Consider the following 16,380-nt stretch of genomic DNA (forward strand, 5'->3'; position numbering starts at 1 on the left):
ACGAGTCAGGCACAATTACAGGCTGAGACACCACCGTGCAATTTGTCAGCACATCTGTTGTGAAAATTAATGCTAGCAGCACTTTGGTTGTCACGGCTGCAAAGCTCTCTCCGTCAGGAGAGTGATGGGGATCTTAGGGGTGGGAAGTGCAAACACTGTCTGGTTGTCAAGTCGTTACTGGAAGGTGTGGGGCAAAATCAGTAACAAAGGCCACCCATGTGACGCCTCTGCTGGTACACGGGTAATGGATGACGGGACCAAAAGAAAAAAAATAACTTTTTCAGGGGACGGGGGCTTTGAGAGGTAATGTTGTTCTGCATCACACCAATTTTGCACATGTGCTGCTGATGGAAGTTATTATTAACCAGTATTAACCCTCTGGGGTCCCTTCATTTTGTGCTCCATCTGTGTTCCTTGGACACTAAAACACGCTCTTTCAAGGACTGTCACATAAATATTATGTATGAGCATGATTCTGCAGCATTTCCTATGAATGTCATTTATACCTTCTACACAAAGATATTCATGAAATTTGAACCCCGTAAATGCCATTTTTAGTGACAAAAGACTCATGCTTAAGCAAAAAAAAAAAAAAACAAATCTGATTCCCAACACATAAAGGTAAATATTAGAATATCTATACCGAGTAGAAAACAAGAGAATTTTAAGGAAAACAGGCACAGAAAAAGATTTTTTTTTTTAAAGCAATAATTCAACCTTGTAGGTAATTTTTTATGAGTATTTTGGAGATCAAAGTAGGATGTTTTCAAATTGTTTTAATGATTATGTAAAGTTCTGAGAAAAGTTATTAAATGTAACTAGACATGGTAATGATTAATACAAACTTTTAGAAAGACAAAAAAAACACTTGTATGCAAAGTTCGGATCCAAGACTGTACTTGTACCCTATTAGTATAGGGTACAAGCTCTTCGTTTGAGTAAAAAGAATACAGAAAAAAAAGCATGTCAAGATTTGTCCTTTTTTTTTAAGCGAATTAATGGTGAAAAACCATACAGAGACATAGATTGCTCAGTTTAGGAGATGATTTAAAAATATGCCATTATCCAAAAATCTAGAAAATCTTCCACATTTTGCAGTTTGCAGGTGTAGCAAAGTCTGCAGAGTTAAATCAACACTATGCCGAGTCTATTTGGTCCTTATCAGAATTGGTGTTAATTTAACTCTTTCAGAGTTATTTCAACAAGAAATTTAGTCATTTTAACACTTGAAATAATTAAAACTACTCAAACTATTGTCAAAATAACTAAGAGTTAAATTACTATTATCAAGAATGTTTGTGAACATAAACCAGAAAAAAACTGGACTTCTTTTACCTAATGGGATTTTGCTGAGGAATGGTAACAGGGGGTGACCAACCAGAGGGCAGCTGCTGGACAGAACGCAAGAGACCAGAATGACGTCATTCTCTGGGAGACGGAACATTTTTCTTTGCTCTTGCAGAGTACAGACTGAAGCCTGTAGCTACATAACTACACCGCAGGATAACGAGAGCAGCTCTAACCAAAAGCTTCATCAAAAAGAAAAGTTTTAAGCCTGGCAGAAACAAACATTGGGAGAGGAGTCTTGTAAGGGAAACGCCTGCCTCCAGTTACATTCAAACAGAATGAACTACCAGTGAACCAGCAGTCAAAAAGCAGGAGTCTCCTTTTAGGAATCTACACTTCTTTTGCCAGAGAGTGAGAGTGATTAGTCAAGGATTTATATGTTTAAATTATATGTATGATTTAACTGTGCAGACAAGCAAATATTGAACAAATACAAGGGGGCACCCAAAAGTTTCCAGAATGGCGCTGCTGCATGCGCAGTTTTCGTTCTCAATCAGTGTGCCAAGCGGCGTTGATGTGGAAGGTTTCATCTACCCGCAGTAAATTTTCTTGGAAGAGCTGTTTTGTCCAGCCGTCGTTTTTCTTCATGGAGAAGTTCTACGAGCAGCGCGGCTGAAGCTTTGCTTCCTGCTCGGGAAAGAAGCGGTTGATCATCAATTGACATTTCACCATTTTTAAAGCGGGTGAACCACGAGTAAACTTGAGCTCGACACATAGCGTCATCCTTGTAAGCGGTCTTCAACATCTGAACGGTTTCCGATGCTTTTTTCACACTGATTGAGAAGGCGTGGTTGAACAAATAACTAGGGGCAGAATCGTGTACTACGAAAACTGCGCATGCAGCAGCGCCATTCTGGAAACTTTTGGGTGCCCCCTCGTATGACGTTTCCCGTAATTTCCCGCGGCGCTGCAGGATTTGGGATAAGCTGAAGATGTTTCATTGGGTTTGTTGAAAACAATTATTTCTTAACACATGACTTTTGCCCATTAAATGCTATAAACTTAAAGGTTGGATCATCTGAAAGTGAGTATGTCACGGCTTTGCACACTTCCAATCGATGATGTCACGGCATAGTCAAAAATCCAAAGCGTTTGTCCAAAATGACCGACGTTACAACCAGAGTACGAAAGAGGAAAACCAGCTTTTGTAGAAACCTGTTAGTTGACAGCAAGTGAAAAGGGCTGAGAGGGCGAGTGGAGGGGTTCCTGCATCCTGCGCTGATGGCCTGCAGGCTATCCTTCAAATGACCACCGCTGGGACAGTTACTGCTGCAATCGCAAGACACATTTACAGATCTCCAAGTGAGTTTGAAAATGTCATGTATTTGCTTTATGGTGAATGGCACATATCCAGACAGTAAAGCTGCGTTTGAGTCATCGTCATGGTTACTGTTGCTGCTGAGCCTTGCTAGCACGTTATCACATTTTGTCCAAAGTTAGAACTCTGCTTGCTTCGATATCATGCACACCGTGAAATCTCTATACCTTTCGCATTAGCCGTGCCGGACTGACCTGTAACCTAGCAACTGCTTGCTATCTTATATCTCGCACAAGCAGGCCATTAAAGAAAGCCACTTTTTCATTCCGAGCATGAACACTTTGGTAGATCCGTCCTCTCCCTCCCTGTTTCGCTCCGCCAGCATCCACCCGGCAACGCACAAAATGATCCTCCAGCAGAAAACGTGAATCATCACCGTTTGTGAACCTTTGCAGGAAGGGAATTCATACGGTTAAACTTATAACAGCCCATAATTAGTGGCTTTTTGCAGCTCTTACGAATCTGGCCTTTATCTCTCTCACCAGGATGAAAGCGTGTCTGCTGGACCTCCTGGTCAAAATATAGTTACTAATGGTGACGGGAAAAGGGTATTTGCCCCTTCACGCATTTCTTGTTTATTCTGGGGTTTTTAAAAAAGATTTTCTGTAAATTGGGAGAAGAGAAAAGGGCAAACTGAACCTGGGAGTCAAACCCAGGTTCAGGACAAGTGAAAACTACAGCCTCTGCACATGAGGCGCACCATGGAGACGCCTAGAGCCCCCAATTTCTTCCTTTTTTTGTTTAAATATTTCAGACAAAAAAAATCCTACAGGCACATAAATATAATCTGAGTTTAAACAAACTATTGTTTTCAGATAGTGAGCCCTATTGGCCCCATGTGAGGAACCAACTTCCTCCAAATCTCAATACAAGTCATGTCATTAGTTGTTGAACAAAAATCAAGTACTTGCAATAACAGACAATTAGTTTTTTATTTATATCATTTATAAAAGACTCATTATATGAATTCTACTAAATTCTACTCTTTTTAGTAGTAATTTTGTAAATTGTTCATGTTCTTCCAAAATTTGTCCAGAATTTGACAAGTTTATTTCAAAAAGCCCTTTTTTATCATTTTAAAATGTATTTATTTCGAACATGATAGCAGTACAAAATAGCAGACATGAACAAAGAATGCAAAAGACACATGTTTGATTGTTGGAATGAGTTTTTCTGAAATGCTGTCCTCTTGACACTTGTAAAAGGACAAAACCCTTCCAAAAAGTTCAATTTTTAATCTTCAAATGTCAGACAGGACTTTGTGTTCACTTTGGTCAGGAATTATTCTCTTCTTGCAACTCGACAACGGATGCCACTTTTGCTCAGTGCATAACTATTCACTGGGTGAACTGCAGGCCTGCAGTTCTTGTTCTGGGTTGTGAACTCTTGGTTAAGACGTAAAACTGCTCTTGAAATAATCTCGAAAGGTCAGGAATACCCGAGAAGGTTCAACACTGTTTTTCAGAATTTCACTCTTTGTAAACAGCAGCTTTAAATGTGGTGTGTTGCTTTGTTAGAAATGGCTTTTGATTGATTGCTTTTCCTCATCTGCTCTTAAATATCTTCAGATTGGGGCATGATGCATCTTAAAAAGATTGTTTCATCTTGTTAAGTTTGTAAGAGTTTCTATTTAAAGTTTTTTTTTTTGTATTCTACAGATCAGACAGAAATGACGCCTCAATGTGACAAGAAAAACTGAATAGTGAAGCAAAACACGGAAATTAAACAAGGATAATTAAGGCCACTTTTCATTCAACACGTTCTCTGTCTGTAATATCAAAATATGCTTAGTGAGGTGTGAGACAAATCTGTAAGAAGTATTTTTAAAACCACTGTAATCTCGGGGTAATTTGAAAATATCTTACCTGCAATCGTTGCAGGATCTATTTCCACAGTGGAACCTGAAGCCGCTGTTCGGAAGATGCACATAAATTGTGTCACTCTGCATCACTGCTCTCCTCTTCCTCTTCCTCCTCCTCCTCCTCCTCATGTGTCTCTGAGCACATTGTTAAGACTCTCCAGTAACCAGATAAGGGAAGACGCCAGGGAACCTGGGCTCAGGCACTGGGAGAACAAGAAAGACGGGAAGCAGATAGAGGGGGAGTTTTAAGCCGGGAATGTACTGTAGCATGTGTGCATGTCTCTGCTCTACATGAGGATATATCTTTGAGGCTCCATACTTTCTGCTTTGGAGAGTTTGCTTTATCTTGAACAGGAAGGAGAGAGGACAAAGAGAGAACTGGAAGGAGGAGGAGAGCAAGGAAAAGAGTCGGTCTGAAGACTTAAGAGGAAGAAGAAACGGGAAGGAGGAAACTGGAAACGGGAGATAGGGGAGGAAAAAAAGCACATTGGTACTAAAATTGGATATAGCATATGAAAATAAAAGCACAAGTACAATCTGGAATGGCATGATAAAGAATCTTTATTTTCAAACTTATTGAAAGCGAGAGTAGTAATTGTGAATTACATGTGTGTGTATTAAGAGATCAAAAGAGCCGATTATAGAAAAGAAATCTTGTGCTTCTCAATGAAAATACATTTCACAAATGGTTTTATGGCATTCCCTAAAAAAAGTTGGTTCAATGAAGTATTGGTCGCTTATTGTAGACATGTATGCAACTGTTTTCTTTTTTAAATTATTTTCCTTCTATCAGAATTGCTTGCTTTTCCACTTGAGCTACATTGGGTTAATGCCAAAAATTATTTAAAATGGTCTCGTTTCTGTTTTTTTTTTTTTACATCCCAGTTTTCTGGAACTTTAACAGAATGGTTTTATGGAGAAATATTGTGTATTTTTATAAAAGCATGATCTTGACTAGAATGTGTAATTAATATTCAGATTAGTTGCTTGTTTCCAGTCACATAATATGGATTTTTTTGTTGGGCGTTTCAGTACATGTTCTGACACTTGGCTGAAATCTTGCAGCAAGCTGAGCAGGACGTTCTGCAGAATAAAACGAGAAAAAAGGCTGAATTTGTGCAGCTTACATTAATAAGATGGTGTGTGGCAGACAGTGAATTACACTAAAGAAGAGAGAGCAGAATCAGAGCTGACTGGATATTCAAGCTGTCAAGATGGCAGATTTGTTGACTTATCTACCCATTTTAGAAATCTGTGCAAAACTCATTTATCTTGTTTCTCATTATTGATCTGTACGCTTTGGGGAAAAAGAAATCATAAAACACCACCGTGCTGAAGGTGACCTCTAATTCACAGTTTGTTAAGCATAATATCTTTAAAGTTAAAGCTCCGTTTCTAAGAATACTTTGGTTTGTTAAAATGAAAACTGGATTATCTTCAAAGACGAGTTTCATTCAGGCCTAATTTCCAGTTTTCTTTGAGGACTGACATGCAGTTTCCAATTTATCTTTTTTTACTTCTAGATAATTTAATACATGAAACACAACAAAAACGTGCCTGAGGTTCTTTGATTGACGTAGTTTTAAATTTAACAGAAAATAGAGGAATTAAAAGAACATCATTTCTGCATATGAAATAATGAATCAAAGTAGGCAATGTTGGTCAAAGAGTTCATAGACAGACCATGCTGTTTGCCTATCACAGATGTCAATCAACAGAATACTTTCTAGAACTGGTAATATTGATTCCTGACTGGTTGGTGAACACACTAGTAACAGAAATAGAATAGAAAACCCTGCAATCACTTTAATTTGCTTCTCTTTTTACTGTAACCAAATAAAAGGTTTTCTTTTAACTGAATAATTTCTACTTTCTCGCTACAAACTATTTGGTTTGGAAATGATTTCAGTTGTTCACCCTGTCGGCACCCTCAGTGTGGCGTCCCTAAAAGCAGCTATGTTTGCAGAAGCAGCGCCACACCAGCTAGCGTCCACTTGGAGGGCTTTTCTTTGGTCCTGAGGTTAAAGGTCCACACATATGTGGGCCCCCTCTGACGGGTTTTATAGACGGGACACTGGTAGACGTTTCTGCTCTCCTGTTTGTCCACTGGAACGGCCCTGATGAAGATGACCGGCATGGCCGGGGTGAGCTCTTTCAGACGCGCATCGACGACCAAGCCAGTCTGAAACAAACAGAGAAGGGAGGAGATGTGAGGCGAGGATGCAGGCTTGTTATCACGGCAAACAGAAACGACCCGAAAACTGCAGGAAGTTTTCAGTCTTCCAAACACAAGGGTGAGGCTTCAAAAAAACAGACATCAGGATTAGATTCATTAATTTCTGATTCACTAAATCAGCTCCACGTTTGTCCAAGCCAGTGTCAAAAACATTGGCTTTCTTTGCAACAGATTAACTTTTCTTTGGCAATTCCTGCTCTGTAATCAAGAATGTCTCTTACATATCTCACTTTTTTCTTTTCACAAATATCCTTTCTGAAAGACTTAATTCTGTCTGAACAGCTTTGATTTATTCAATCCATTACATTTTCCAGTTATTTCTATTTTTTATTATTAGCACATGGAACTTCTGTAAATGTTATTGTCCTTTTTTTATTTTACTAACTCAATATGAGACATGCAGAAAGATGATAATTTTAGATGACTTTCACTGGATTTTGTAGCAGGGTATCAAAGTAAAAGGGGAATGAATCAACATGCATGTCACATTTTTAGGTCTTTATTGGTACATAAAGGTTTTGAAAACCTTTATGTACCATCGTTTTCCTTTAAGTTCAAAACAATGCACAACTTTGTTTTGGTCAATCACAGGAAATCCTAATAAATACACTGACGTTTGCAGCTGTAACTCTGCAAAGTCTGGAGAAAAAAGGGTGTGAATACTTCCACAAGGTGCTTATAACTAACAGTGATTAACCCGAGTGATTTTTGACTTTGTGTTTCAGAAGGCAGCACTGTGGCAGCCCTGGAAAAGCTGCGAGAGTTCGATTCAAAGTCGGCCTGCTCCCACAACATCCTCGCTAAACACAGCGAGTCTAAGTGGTCTGTCTCATTAATTAATCCTTCCACACTTAGCGCCTGACAAACACAAGTTTCTCCATGAATGCGCAGCGACTTTTAGGGAGGAATATAAATCCCGATGACTTTGGTAAAAGCCGAGAGGACAAAGCTTAAATTGCTTCTGCAGTTGCTCTCGAACTTTAAAAGATGTCTGTACCCTAAACAGTCCATGTTTGTTTGGGCCAATGAAAGTAAGTTATTTGGGCTCCTTGTGATGGACTATAAAATAATTTAATGACCGTTTAAAAAACAAAACAAAAAAATCATATTGTTTGGTCTCCCGACATACTGACGGAGCAAAGTATTTATTACAAAGCTGAAGTACTCAGGACCAATAAAAGCGGCCCATTTACATAAATACATATTGTTCCGCAGTGTGATGCCTGCGTCTTTCTGTGCAAGGTGCAGCATTCGGCCGTCTTTGATGCATAACCCCCGATGAATGAGACGCGTGGCTCATTAATATAGATGAGTAGGTTTATCATAAATCTTTGACTTTTATTGCTTCATAGAACTGTGTCCAGATGGAGTGCTGCTCGCTCTCTTCGCCAGCGGCTCAGAGCCGGCCTTCGGGGCCGAGAGGAGGATGTGCGCAGAGGAGAGGAGGAGACGAGTGGAGGGTGTTGGAGCGCGAGCCCGTCTCTCCGGCTGTCTATTTGAGCGCGGCTCCAACTTTAATGAAGAAGAAGGAAAAAAAAAAAGAAACACTCCTCTAAAGTGTGATCTAAGTGTTCGAGTGCACACTCTGCACATTCCCTAATTAAGAAGTCTACGGGGATACTCCTTGAAAGCTTGGTGCATATACAGTGGTTGAGTGTATGTAGATAGATGGAGTCCTGGGAAGCTGAGTAATGCACTGCACTCCACCAGCTGAACACAAGCAGGATTTAAAGCAGAAACTGGAGCCACAGAGGGAACGCCGAGACTCTCCTTGGGGTTCATTCCAAAGTTAATTTACTTGACTCTGTTTAAAGGGGCATTTTGAAGTTAACTCACCTTGTGTTCCCAGTGTCTGTGCTGCATCATCGAAAAGTACAGTGCAGGTACTTATGCTGCGATATAACTTATGCCTTTTGCAAAACGTAAAAAGAAAGTGGGCCCCATTTCAATCCTGGAGTTTTCGAAATCAGAACATAGGAGCTATGATTTGGTTTTTACTGGGTTTACCAGGTAAACTTCAGGTGCAATTTATCCTTGAGTGCACAAAAAAATACACCACAGAATCCATTTTGTCTTTATTTTTTAAAGGAGAATAAACTAAAGAGTAAAAACTTTATTATCATTAACTTTTAGGAATCCTGGTCTGTTTGACTTCATCAGACTCACATCATTATGAGGGACGTCTGTTAAACTTTTCCTTAGAAAGTTTCTCCAGGTCATTGAGTTTTATAAGATTGAGGTCTAGATATGTTTGTAACACGTTGATTGTTTTCTTTCTCAACCATTCGATTGTTCTTGTGAAGCTGTGTTTGGTTACTTTGGGTCAAACTTTAGCCGTCAGACAGACACTCTCATATGTGACTGCAGAATATTTTTGTATACAGTTGATGTTTGAATCCCAGGACCTACGTCACAAAACACGGAGCGACTTGACATGGACTAATCTTCTCCCCATGAACTGAAAAGACGAGGGAGAAAATATATAAAGAGTGAAGACATTTTAGGTGATTTTCTGATGGAGTGCAGCTGTGAGAAGAAAACTGAATGATTAACAGAAAACATACAGAGGAAACCAGGGAAGCAAAGACACGAGCTGCGTTTCCTTTACAATTGTGCACAAAACTTTGTCAATATTCTGCTGTCAAAAAAACAAAACAATTTTGTGATTGCAATGTTTCCATTAAATAAGAGACGCAATCAAAATCACATTAATAAGTCTGTTCATGTGACACGTCATTAAGAAACATGCCATGATCTTCCAGCCACTTCCTGTCGTTTTCTTCTTTGTGGTTTGCACCAGTGGCAACATCAGGCTGCTGATCATGTGACTCGTGAGATGCAAAAAAATAGTTTCCATTGCAGTTTTGCCAAAATAAATTAATTTAGATATGGCCAAAAAAAATAAAAAATATCACCTCATCCCAGGGCCAAAATGTTTTTTTTGTTGTAAATATAGCACAATTATGTGGTCAGTGGAACGCAGCAGGAAGCTGGAAAAGTGTACAAACCAGAAACAGAACGCAACACAAAACAAAAACCTCAAGGTCAGGCAGGTTTCAAAATAAATCAAGCTACGAGAGAGAAAAATCTTCTGCAACTTGCATCGGGATATAGTCGCACTTAAAATATTTAAAGTGCACAAATGCATTGTGGCTAGTTAAACGAAAGAATGAACTGAACACGCATAAGTCATAAATCAATTAATAATAAATGCAAAACAAAATGTCCAATGATTTGTGGTGACTATAAATCACTTGTAAAAGTCTGTTGCTCCTTTTTCAGTTAAAATCTGAATAAAGATTGGCTGTCAAATTCAAAATAAATCAGAAACAAGAGCTGTCTGAGTATCTCCTGTGCGATACCTGTGAGTCCCACCGTGCTCCTTCCATGAACAGTCCGTGGACGTACGCTCCTTCACGAGGCGGAGAGCTGAAGTCCTCCCGGTTCTTCTTTGTGACATCACACTGCAGGCACATGCTGTCGAGAGGCCACTCGTTCCTGTCGGGAAGGTAACAAAAACCAGTTATTCTTCTAAAGCTTGAGACCGTTTGTTTAACATCCTGACCGACTCTACCTCCTGGCCATGGCCTGCATGATGGCTGTGAGGAAAGACTGGGGGTTGAAGAAGCCAGCCAGCCACACCGCAGGGGGTAAGATGAAATCCGCCGACCAGGCTTCGAGCTCCTTGACCCTGGCCAGGAGGTCGTTGAACCACAGAGTCAAACCGGACGTGGAGGGATACGCTCGTCCGGTCCAGCTGTCTGGCACGGCGTCCAGGAAGATGGCGTTCTGTAGATTCTCCATTTCGCTGGTCATGGTCAGCTCTCCCTGATCGGCGAACAGCGCAAGACAGAGATGAGCTAAAATCTTTTACCTTTGTTTTTAAAAAAGACAGAAAACAGCTCTAGAAGGACACATCAACTAGGCACTAGTTAGTTCTTGCCAAAACCAGGACGCCTCGATGTTGACCCGTCCTGTGAAGCTCGAGGTCCAACAATGTTCCCTCGTATTTTTGAGACATTGCTGTTTTGTTGCCTCAACGTACACATCACCAAGATGTGCCAAATGTGGTATTTAAATGTAGCAAAACTACATTTGAATAGTAAAAACTAACTTTCTGAAGATGTTCTTTGTTCTGAGTTGTGTACAAATCACCAAAATATTTGGTTTTTATGAATCAAGTCCTGATTTGTACTCTTATTTTACAGATCTCTGTGTAGAAGAACATCAATTAATCATACATGGAAGTAGGAGTTAGACTTCACAGTTGAGTTTAGACTATAGCTGTGCAATCACACAATAGGAGAATCTGGACATTCGGTGAATGAAACCACAATAGTCGGGGGGGGAAATCAATTTACAGGAAGGAAGCCAAACACCTGGAGGCCTTGTGCAGAGAAAACAATCTGGTGCTCGGCGCGAAAAAAACAAATCAGATGATCATCGACTTCAGAAGGTCATGACCTGAGCACAGACTCCTGCAGCAGATAAAGTGGATAGCATTAAGCTATCCCCCATTTGGACCACCACCGGGATGCTGAAACGGGTAAACAAAGAGCACCGTACGGAGAGGAGCTGGGAAGGTTGTTGCCGTGTTCCTACCTGCTCTCCTGGTTCTGTTTCAGGGCAGCTGCAGGAAATCTGGACATTTTCAGGGACTCTTCAAAACCTTCCCCATTAACATTTTATTAAACTGCTGCCATCAGACAAAAGGTAATGAGATCAAAACTGCTACACAGCTTTCCAACTCAAGTTGTTCACATGCTGGAACTGCTGGTAAGAATATGCACTTCACATTAATTCACTTATTTTATACCGTACTTTTTTATCCGTGTTTTCAATCATCCGCTTCATGATTTTTCACACTAAAATGCCACATATCTCAAAGAAACTTTCCCGTATCTCATTTAAAATCCATAAAAACAAACTAATTAACTCTGGTTATTTACCAATTGCTTAAAAAATAAAGAGCAAATGGCATAAAGTTGAATTTGTGGTTTGATGCAGCGGGAAAAGACAAGTGTTTTCATTGCAGTTAGTCACACACTGCTGCTAACGTGTGTGTGACTTTCATTGGATCACTAATTTATCCCACCGTCCCGCACAGCTCAAAAATCCTGACCAGTTATGACCGTCCGACTGAAACAATATGTAACAGAGAGAGCATCAAGGCTAACACCCTGATAGCTCCTACTTATTCCACCATGCAGGCAAAACATGATTCCATTTTCTGCTACAATAGTCGACACGACTTTTAAATCACTGAAGCAGTTTATTGAAGCTTGTAGAGCCGGGAGATCGAAGACTCATAACTCCTGAGAAACACGTTGACACATTCCCCCCCCGCCCGTCTTACTTTTTCTGTTCGGTGTTAACAGATGAGTCAGCCATGTATGACACATTGACACAGATGTCTCCTTGGTTTTTAGTCATCTCAAGCCACATATAAAAAAAACTCTGGCTTGTAGCAGTTTCCACATGGGCAAAATCTTTCAACTTCATTGTATTTAATTGGAGACTTATTCAACAAATGTACACAACATAGTGAATAGATATCAACTCTTTCATGCATGAATTATGATCCTTTGTGTCAGGATTTTTTTTCCTTTTTTATTTTCTTAAGGCATAAAAAAGCAGGAAAAATACATTTGTAAAAAAATATATTTTTTTTTAGGTGCTGAATTATAATTTTCTCCAAATACAAAGTTGTTATTTGAAAAATACATCAGTAGTATTGTTCTTTAGGGGTTATCTGATGTCACAATATTTTTTTTTTACCTGCAGCAGTCATCTACAGTAGGAGGGACCGGGTCAGTTGGCATGCTCTTTTGACTGTCGGCCATATTGGATTTAACAAAAAATAATTTATTGCATTTGCAGCTGATGACCAGTAGTTGATAATGTATTTTATGATGCACTAGTGTCCACTTCAGTGGTCTGTGTGCATTTATAACATAAAAATCCACAAGAAGCACAAGAAAATAGCTTTTAGATAGCTGTCCACTGTAGTGACCACTATGTATGAGAGAGTTAACAGGAAGGGAAAGGATGCAAAATGTTCAAAATCTCTCACCAGAACCCCTTTGCCATTTAATGTCAGATTCCATTAAATAGCTTTTGGCAGAGTGCAAACAGTATATTTAATGGCTTTATTTCAAGAATTATATTCTTTTTGCAGTTCTTCAACATTGGCCAGATTTGTGGGTGCACCATTAATAGTTGCAGCAGATCCTCCACCTGAGCTTTTGATCTCTGCAGCTCCTCCAAAGTTAATGTTGGCTCCTTCTTTGGCCTGTACACTACAGAAACTCCTAATTAAGCCTTTTTTTTCTTCTTACTGGCAAAAAAACCCAAAACGTGGTATCAATGTCCAAGTCTGTTTTACTATGTCAAAGATTTTGCTTGTTAACTTTAAATGTTTTTAACTTCTGTTGAGAATAAACAGTTATGTGTCTTTTTTAGTTATTTGCACGCTCGTTTATACGCTCAGGCACAAACACAGAGCACACGAGAACAAAGCTAAGGTTAAAGGAAATGACACGTTGGGGAATGTCCTCTTCAGGGCACAGCTTAGAGAGAACCCAACAAAGAAAACTAGAAACTATTGTTATGTACCATTTTGCTCTGTTAGCCGCTAAGGATAGCATGAGCAAATGGACCAGCTGTATTTTAGTCTTAATAGATGAAATTCATGAATTAAACTCACTGACTTCTTCTTCAACCTCATCCAGAAACTAAATGGAGGAAGGATAATTCTCCGACACTTCACAAGTTTTCTGCTTTCGTGTTTCTGATTTAACTTTTGTTTTTAAGTTACTTTGACAGAGCGAGTTTAAAGATTGATGGATACAGATTAAATTAGCTCACCTGAAACAACATGGTCACCTTACAGCCACACAAAGGTCGACACAAAATTGAGCTTGTCATGGAAAACCCAGTGGGCTTTAATACCCCCCCCCTTCTCTGCTTAGATAAAACCGTTCTGACCTTTAGTCCGAGGTTCAGAGCGTTCAGAGAGAGTCTGATCTCCTGGGTGAGGACGTTCATTCGCTCACACTCTTGCAGCGCCACCACCTGGTATGGAGTCCTCTCCTCGGCCTTCCCTAGCAGCTCCGCCATGTCAAACCGTTCTGGCAGCCTCTCCAAAATGTCTTCCAGGACCGAGCGCACCTGATAAAGAGGGAGAGAAAGGAAAACAAAAGGGAGGTGAATGTCTCTTTAAGAATTTGACAAAAAGAAAAGAGAGAGAGATGGACTGTCTGAGTCGGATAAACTCACACTTGCAAACACAGGCAGCCTGAAAGTTAGTTTCCGACAGACAATACTATAAATATTCATGAGGATATATTCTGCAGTGCCATCTCATTTTTTTCCCAACAAATTTTAATTTCTACAGTTTAATCTCTCTACAAAATCGATGCTCACGTCATTTTTGTGGGTAAGTGAGGAAAGAATGTCTTTGTCAACAGTTTCTGAGAACAAGCAGCGCGAGCAATCAATCAGCGGATTAGGTGCTGAACAAAGGATGCGAGGTCATCATATTTATTGGAATTTTCTGTTCGAATAGCTGATTTTGGGTCTGGCAGCCAGTAAGTACTCTGAATACCGAGTGGGGCTCATTGATACTCTCCGCATGGCTGTTTGTTAAGACAGGAGTTCTTCGTCTTCCCGGCGAGAAAGGTCACATCATAACACATCGACGGATGGATACACACCAGGGGTCCACAGAACATTTAGCGGTAAAATGTTTGATCCCACAGGGCCGTGGCCAAGCCAATAACTCAGCCAGTCCAGTATATCAGTCTTTGGATTTATATTAAAAAATAAAAAAAACATTATGGTTACAAAACAAAAAAATCAGTTTAATAAATAATCCAAGAGTACAGCGAGTGTGCTTTTTCACTATACATACACCCAGTAAAAAAGGAACAAAAATCAAATCAAAACACAAAGTCAGACTTCCCTCTGGAAAATGGTATAGAAATACATACAGCTACAAAACAAAATCTTTATAGAAAGGAAGTGGAAAGTGGTAAATAAACTGACATAAGAAGATAAACAACCCAAGAGTAATCTTTTGTACATTCTGAACCCATAATGGAAACCATGAACCCAGAAAAGGTCAAACAGACTTTATTGAGAATTAAAATAATGTGCGAGCAGGAACAGGGCCTGCTTCTTGGGGTCGACGTTCAGGTCAGATTCTGCAAAAGACACAGGATGAGGAGTGATGGATAAGGCAATTAGGAAGCACAGCTCAAACAGAAAGAAAAGGTTTCCCGGACGTTCCCGACTTGGACGTGCTTCGTTGGAATAGATGAAGTTTTAGGAGAAATAGACGGGAAAATGTCTGTTTACCGGGAATTGTTTAATAGATCCCTTCACAATCAGGTTAGCCAGTGCAGTGATTTATGGTCCATTTTCCTTATGCTGGTGAACGCAGCAGCATTTTTAAAGAACTGATAATCTAACTGACTCAAAACACAAGCATTGTTTTCTTTTTTCTGCGAGCTGTTTGGATAGTATGGTTTCCTTAAGTTTTGCAATAAAATTTAATTAGGCTGACTCAGTAATAGAGTTAATGTGGCTTTAAAAATTCAGATGAGTCCATATGGAGCTTTCTGGCATAATCTGCACAAAGTTAGCAAGTATGCTGATTCACACGCTTACTTTGAAGGCGTACAGTAGAAAGATAATATGGGCCGTATATGAACAGCTTTAGTGTTTAAGAGCTCATTAGGCGCCGCGGAGTCATATATTTTGCATTTAGGCGTTTCCGTAGAAGCAGAGGTAAACTAAAACAGCCAATTTGAACCAATTTTTCTGAAGTCCTGCGTTAGATGAAGTTATTATTGTGGTCCATAGTGTATACTAACAAAAATAAATAAATAAATAAAAATCTGCTTTTGTCATTATGCCTTACGAGAACAGAGCAAGTGTGTAGGAATTAAAAGCAGTGAGATTTTGCTGTAATGCTTATGTAAGCAGCATAGCGGCATCCATCTGGTGGAAATGCTGTCCTAATAGCATCACCTAAGCTTACTGCTCCTCAGGGATATCACTGACAGATTGGATTTCAGTGACATTTTAAGAGACCGTGTTTGGGAAGTGTTATGACAGAGCAGATATCTGACCACGTTCTTTATTAGTTTTATATCCAAGTCTGGTCCATAATTATACTGACACAGAGCGAGTGAGTCAAAGCTGACAATACAGTCGCTGTGTGAGATTAAGGTTTGCCCATCTCTGGGATGATTTACATTCATCAGGAGGCTTTAATGGTTAATTTAAATATATATTTTTTTCTTTTCAGATTAAACAGCTTCAACTATATATATATATATATATATATAAAGGCAAAAACTGGGTGAACTAGATTGAATTTATTGTTAATCGTCTCCATCCATCCTAAAACCTGTGTTCACTTAGTTCTGATGTTTCTGAACTTCACCAGGTTAAGGCTGGTTAACTTGTAAGAGTTCATGACTGGTTGCTTCACTGACTGGATAAACTCACATATAAACTTCAAAGAACATGATGGAGATCTAAGAAAGAAAACTAAAGATTTACAAAAGACTGGGACAGTCATTCGGTTTCTCAATTTGTCGACACTTCGCC

At 39.5% G+C, this 16,380-nt stretch overlaps 1 protein-coding gene across 4 annotated transcripts in view; it reads right to left on the reverse strand.

The window, feature by feature from the left end:
• Positions 1 to 5,352: 5,352 nt before the first annotated feature.
• dnah9 (dynein, axonemal, heavy chain 9) overlaps positions 5,353 to 16,380 on the reverse strand; it is a 163,734-nt gene continuing 152,706 nt past the window's right edge. For all 4 annotated transcript variants that reach the window (XM_008437720.3, XM_008437725.3, XM_008437726.3 and 1 more), the window contains 4 exons: positions 13,750 to 13,932; positions 10,337 to 10,590; positions 10,125 to 10,260; positions 5,353 to 6,708 (listed from right to left, as the gene is read on the reverse strand). In XM_008437720.3, the coding sequence (XP_008435942.3) occupies positions 6,481 to 6,708; positions 10,125 to 10,260; positions 10,337 to 10,590; positions 13,750 to 13,932 (801 nt within the window). In that variant the 3' untranslated portion in view covers positions 5,353 to 6,480. The remainder of the gene's footprint in view (positions 6,709 to 10,124; positions 10,261 to 10,336; positions 10,591 to 13,749; positions 13,933 to 16,380) is intronic.

This window comes from Poecilia reticulata, chromosome 19 (genome assembly GCF_904066995.2).
Source record: "Poecilia reticulata chromosome 19, P_reticulata-male-v2, whole genome shotgun sequence".
NCBI classification, from domain to species: domain Eukaryota; kingdom Metazoa; phylum Chordata; class Actinopteri; order Cyprinodontiformes; family Poeciliidae; genus Poecilia; species Poecilia reticulata.